This window comes from Hoplias malabaricus, chromosome X2 (assembly GCF_029633855.1).
Source record: "Hoplias malabaricus isolate fHopMal1 chromosome X2, fHopMal1.hap1, whole genome shotgun sequence".
Taxonomy (NCBI): domain Eukaryota; kingdom Metazoa; phylum Chordata; class Actinopteri; order Characiformes; family Erythrinidae; genus Hoplias; species Hoplias malabaricus.
This window is the reverse complement of record NC_089819.1, coordinates 2,565,001-2,571,321: the sequence shown is the minus strand read 5'-3', so window position 1 is coordinate 2,571,321 and position 6,321 is coordinate 2,565,001. Positions and strand designations below refer to the sequence as shown.

At 36.1% G+C, this 6,321-nt stretch overlaps 1 protein-coding gene across 5 annotated transcripts in view; it reads right to left on the bottom strand.

Annotated features, from left to right (window-relative positions):
- Positions 1–3,367: 3,367 nt before the first annotated feature.
- LOC136676638 (transcription factor COE2) overlaps positions 3,368–6,321 on the bottom strand; it is a 38,000-nt gene continuing 35,046 nt past the window's right edge. For 3 of the 5 annotated variants that reach the window (XM_066653755.1, XM_066653757.1, XM_066653758.1), the window contains 7 exons: positions 6,250–6,321; positions 5,944–6,032; positions 5,785–5,850; positions 4,735–4,912; positions 4,160–4,342; positions 3,530–3,697; positions 3,368–3,399 (listed from right to left, as the gene is read on the bottom strand). The exon at positions 6,250–6,321 is cut by the window's right edge and continues 55 nt beyond it. In XM_066653755.1, coding sequence (XP_066509852.1) covers positions 3,368–3,399; positions 3,530–3,697; positions 4,160–4,342; positions 4,735–4,912; positions 5,785–5,850; positions 5,944–6,032; positions 6,250–6,321 — 788 coding nt within the window. The remainder of the gene's footprint in view (positions 3,400–3,529; positions 3,698–4,159; positions 4,343–4,734; positions 4,913–5,784; positions 5,851–5,943; positions 6,033–6,249) is intronic. The other 2 variants (XM_066653756.1, XM_066653759.1) reach the window with 2 other exon arrangements.

The following is a 6,321-nucleotide window of genomic DNA, read 5'->3' as shown; positions in this document are numbered from 1 at the left end:
AAAAGATTCTGTCCTCAGCATAGAGGTGATAGAGATTGGTCAGACATAAAGAATTAGTTGGAGATGAGCTATGTGTCAACGAATGCATATGTACGACACTGTCCCACCAGTTAAAAATGTCAGCAAATGTAAAGCACATCTTTTTAGCTATGTGTCCATGAAAAATGATTGATTACTTTTAAGGAATACTGAATTATTTTTGGACCAATTATACTAACATTAACTTGTTACAGATGAAAAATTAATTAGAAAATACTAGGAAAATGGCATTTAATATATTGGTAAATACAAATAGCCACCTTAATATTACTATGTTTTTACCCACTTTTACAGTAATTTAGCGTTCCCTAAAGTAATGTGCAACAGGGATTCTTGAATTTATTATTATTATTTCTTAATTGAACTATTGATTTTCTGTTGTATCACTACATAAAATTTAATTTGGTGCATTTATTTTAAAGAATGTCTCAAAGCATTGATTTAGCCCACAATGTTTGGCTATATCTATGATTTCTTGGCAACACTTTGCTTTATATATGGGCACATCATATATAAATGTACACTGAGTCATTCGTTCATTCACTCTTCAACTACTTATAAGTTGTAAAAAAACATAGTTATCATTATTTATTAGCTCTTTAAAAAATAATTAAGGCATTGCTAAACTGTTTAGTAATGCTTAATTCTGTCTTATCTATAATTAATAAATGTATCCTTACAGTAAAATGTATAGATTTGAATGCATTTTTTTGTAGGTAATGTCAGTTAGGCCCCAAGGAAGGTTTGGTGGGTCTGGAGCCCACTCAGAATCACTGGGTGTAGGGTGACCCACTCTGGAGGAGGCACCAGTCCTTCACAGGGTGACACACACTCACACATATGGACAGTTTTAAGTCACCAATCCACCTAAACTGTAAACCCTAATGTTCAAAGTAATTAACTGGATTGAGTGATTGTAACTTAAAATATATTGAAAAGTATCACTCAATTAAAAATTTCAATTAATTTCTTCTTTCTGAGTTTGTGAAACTGGAAATTTTAGATTTAGCAGAGTCCTATTTGTGGGTTTAAGTAAAAATACCTGGATATAAGAGATTTAACTGAACTTAAATGTGAGTTTATGCAGCATGACCTCTGAAGTCACAGACGTAGGACCAGTGCAGGAATTTTCAGCTGAGATGGTGGATGGTCTGCTACACATTACACCTACAAGGGATGGTATGGTAACTCATTCTAAATCGATATGCATGAATTTGATACTCCTTTGTAGCTATAACATCTTCCAATTTTCTGAGGAGTCTTTCCACTTTGGATGTTGTTTGAGGGAATATTTGTCACCTTATCGAGAAAAGCATTTGTGGGGTCAAACAGTGATGTTGGACAAAAGGGGCTGGCTCACAATCTCCACTCTAGTTCATCCCAGATATGTGCGATGGGATTGTGGTTAGGGCTCTGTGTTGGTCAGTCTTCTACAGTTCTTCTACACAAAACTCACCCAATCATGCCTTTATGAACCTTGCTTTGTACACTGCTCTATATAAATTATATGCTGCTATAATTTAGTTCATTCAACATAGATGTAAATATCTGCATTTAAGCAGACTGTCTGCAAAGTTTCTAAAATCTCTTGAGGCTGATCTTGCAATAGAAATGCACTGTAGGAGAATACAAAATAACTAATATGTATTGTAAGATGCAATAACAGAAAAATGTGAGTGAAAAAAACTACGTAATTAATTAATATGCTAATTTTCTCCTTTTCTTTTTTAAATATCAGTTTAACAATTAAAACTGCATATTCAGATCAAATTACAGTGAGTTAATATATATTAAGTTTCCATTTACTTTTCAAACTTGTTCATGTCTTATCTAGTGGTTTTTATAACATGTTACAATTTTAGTCACAGTTATTTGCTACAATGCCTTGATAACACAATGACTGTCCCTCAACATCAGAAATGGAAAATGCCTCTCGGTTAAAGTATACCTCAGTGAAACATAAACTTCTCACATGGCTAAAAATTAACCCTGATATATCAACAAGCATGTGCAAAAGTGTTGACAATATTATTTACTAAATGAAGAGATCATATCATTTGCCATTTTTATTTGTTTTTTTTTTTTTTTTTACATTTCTAAGCACGGTGTTAAGATGTCTGTCATAAACCAGTAATCATTTTTTATTTCTAATTCATGTACTGCATAGTTACACATGGCATTGCAGGGGAAAGCGTAACACTGCTGAGAAACCCTGAATCCTCTGAGTACTACGAATGAAAAAGTAGGTGTCAAGGTACACAGAAATTCTGAATGACAAAATTTAGCCTTCAGATTTACAGTAGTACCTACGGTACCGACTACATTAAGAACTTGCTTACATCAAGAGCATGCTTCCTCTGAGCATAAGGCCCTTAAAGGGTGTTACCCAATTAGATAAACAACAAGACGGATTGCATGTTCTTGGAAAAAACAAATAGCAGTACACAATGCCACATTGTAAACTGTTTAAAAAAATACTCACTACATATTTTTTTTCCTCACAAAAAGAACTCAGGATTTATCCAGGTAACATTTGGGTTTAAAAATGACATACTAACAACACTCATATCAAATTGTAACATAACATTAATGACAACATATTAGAGGTTCATAACAAGTCATAACAAATAGGTTCAAAAAAGCTGCTTATATTATTACTTAACCTAAAAATAATAACTTATATAGTATATTTTTCATTAAATAAGTCAGTATATGAGGTCATAAATTCACAACCCTGGGAGGTACAAAGTATTACGTTCCTATATTTTGGAGCTAAGAAATAAAATAAAGTTTTCCATGTCTATAAATGGAATGTTCAGTAAATCATTGTAAAATGTCTTTGTGAAGGAGGTCCTGACCTCTGCAAAAACCTCGAAAAAGCTTTGGACGGTCCTCTCGGAGATACACTAGCACCCTGCTTCCTAGAATGTGATGAAAGTCCCTTGCGCATATGACTCTGAATCTGCTGAAGTGTAGAAAAATAGTCTTGAAGGAGTGATGAGCTGAGGAAGCCGTTCTGGGATAAGGAGAAATTACAAAGAGGAAGAAGATGTCCTCTTCTGTTTTCTGTTTGTCTTTAAGAGAAGACAATCTGAGGTGAAATCACAGTTCCCCAAAACTATCCTCTGTTCACATTCACATAACACTGGCTTCACTTTCACGCTTTCTACACCATTCAATCTCTGAAGTTTCTTTTCCACTTGTAGGAGCCTTGTGTGGAATGTTGGTGGGTATATAGTGGGAGTCTTTAAGTTATACAGACATCACTTGTCTCTATCCACAGAGCATCAGTTGGTTGTGCAGGTATTGACTGCTGAGGGTTTATCATCTACATTGGTGGGACCACAAGACCTGTCATTGCTGAAGAGGAAGACAGAAGTTATTTAGTATGCTAAAATACACACAAAAACGTATTACAGAAAGCAAAGACGCATGTGAAGGAATTATTTTGCTCTATGTCTGATAGGTAAAAGTATGTAAAACTTAATACCTCTGAAGCCATTGCCTCCTGAGGACGGGCAGGCAGGTGAAGGTGAACCTTGGGGTCTCAAGACTGGTGCAAACGCACTCTTCTGTTTCGCTGCTGAAGGAAAAGATGAGAAGGGCAGGAGAGAGGAACTAGAGCTCGAGCCTGGTATAGTGGGACTGGATGGCATTACTGAAAAATGAAAGATAGAGTAAAAATATTAATCTGTTTTTCTTATGAGTTCTTAATGAATCTAATGTCTGACAAATGAGGTAAGAGAAGAGGCAAGTAACAGATAACCCAGAAATAACCCAGTAAAGCTAAGACAGTGAATCAATAGAAGACAATAATACTGATAAGTACAGTCCAAGCATTATTTTGCTTGTCACTAGCCAGTGTTAAAAATAATTAAATGTTAGAAACTAGACAGTGAAATGGAAGTACTGGCATGTAATATAATCCTGTAAGTTAGTATAAACGCTAGTATTGTGAATAATAGATAAAAGGTAGTAGGTGGCAATTAGCAAAAAAACAATTAATAAATGTGCTGTGCATATTGTATATATATATATATATATTGTTTTGTTTTGTTTTTCTGTGCTGCTTATGCACCTTCGGCAACACAACAATATTTATGAAACAAGATAAACTCACTACCATAAGGAGAACTGTTTGGAGAGGCACTGCTAAAGCCAGGTGACCCAGGTACACCCAGACTGCTCATAGGCACAGCTCCATATCCACCACTCATTCCTCCTCCAGAGCCATAGCTTGACTGCTGAGGAGTGGAGGCAGATGGGTAGCCACGTGGAGACAAGCTGGAGTTACGCATATAACCTTTGCGAAGTGAGAGATAGAGTCAGAGTGAGAGAGAGAGAGAGAGAGAGAGAGAGAGAGAGAGACAGAATTATTTAAAAATTAAACAGGTACATGCCTGTTAAAATACAGAATAGATAACTGTATCTATGTTCAGAATATTCAGTTTATAGTTTGCTATGTTTTAGTTGGTAATGATATTCTAACATGCACATGGTAAGGTATGTATGTGTTATATAGTGTTATATATTCATAATTAATCACCAGCACATTTGAGGTATTACATTTTACACAGCTGTGGGTGCATTTTCACTTTTGACCAAATTCTCATTCACTTCTGATGCCACTAAACTGCTTTATTTTAGAACTCTTTTTTATACTCCTGAAAGATTCAGCTCCTGTTCTCCACTCACTTTGGCCACTGGTTTGTCCAGGTTCTCCAATGCTGACCCCAAGCTGGGATGGATAAGAGCTTAGTCCCATGACACTGCCATGTACTGGGGAGCTGGGTAGAGCTTGCAGCTGACTGTGGGGCCGTGGCACACTATAGAGCGCTTCAGCAATGTCCGCTGCTCTTTTCAGTAGCATGTCCTATGGCCAGGAATTGAGGAAGAGAAGTTTAGTTTTATGTATGGACACGTTTTTTTTACTGTATTCACGCAAGCATTTTATTCATAGTTAATCAAAAGTTAATTCAGGCAAGGAAAAATAACATTCTAATGGCCACAACACTAATACTGGAGTTATTATATCACTACAGAGACAAGGCTTTATCCTTACAGTTAGTATCATAAATCATTAAATAATTTTTCAAAAATAAAAATGAGTTGTTAAGTAGTTGTTAAGTTGTTAAGGAAACAGAAACTGTGATTTGCAATTGGGGTTGAATCATTTTGATTGCAACTGTAGGCTGCCCTGCCTTGTTATTTGTAATAGAACCTTTTCCATTTTACAGTCGGGCTGGGCAATCGAAAATGAACCAAAAATCAAAATTCAGAATTTCTATCCAATCATTTGAAGCACAATCACGTCACCAAATATGAACAGTGCATGGCTCAAAAAGAGACAGACTTAATTGATTAATTGTTCATCAATTGTCACAGAGGTAAAATGTTCCCGTGATTGTGATTTTGATTTACAGTCAAATCACCCAGCACTATTTTACAGTCTGTTCTGTCTGCACTTGTTTTCTTTAAATGTGCAATATAAATTTAAGAGGCATTACTTGCCATGTCACGCAGTGCCCAGAAACTATGAGATTTATCTGCAATCATTTATAGATGCAGTTTGTACAGTGCTAATTGGGAACAGTGGTGTTTGTTTTTTCATTGAATGTATTTGCTCTGTTGTACTAGTAATTTCCAGATCCATTCTGCTACACAATAACGTGTTCTATTTTTAAAGATTACCATCAGAAATGTCAGTTAAGAACACATATTAATGTGGCACTCTGTTGAGAATACCTGATTGCTGTGGGTGTTTCCATAGACTGCCTCAACCAGATCTGCTGCTCTTTTCAATAACATCTCCTAAACACACAGGCACACAGACAGAGATTAATATCTACACATGCACAGGTACATCATTTAGAGGTTCTGGGAGTGTAGCGGGAGGTTTCTGACCTTTGCCAGCTTTTCAGGGTCTCCCGGATGTCTGGGGATGACCTTCTGAAGCCTCTGGAAGCCGTAGTCAATGGTTGGCTCATTCAGTGCTGAGGATAAATTGTAAGTGAACACTGACATAAGGTCACACATTCCAGCAGACACACATTGGCTAGAACTGAAAAACAGTGTGTGGGGGGGAAATAGGATCTAAAGATAAATTGACTGAAGTGAGTTAATTTTTTTTGCACTACCTTAGAAATAACCAAAGCTGTAAAAAAAGCTAAAGTGTATTGCTGAAATCTTTCTGTTCATGTGTGTTTTTACCTGTGTAAATGAAGCGTCCCGGGGCTCCCTTGCAGAACTGTTTTGATTTGTAAGACAGTGTGACTTCTACAA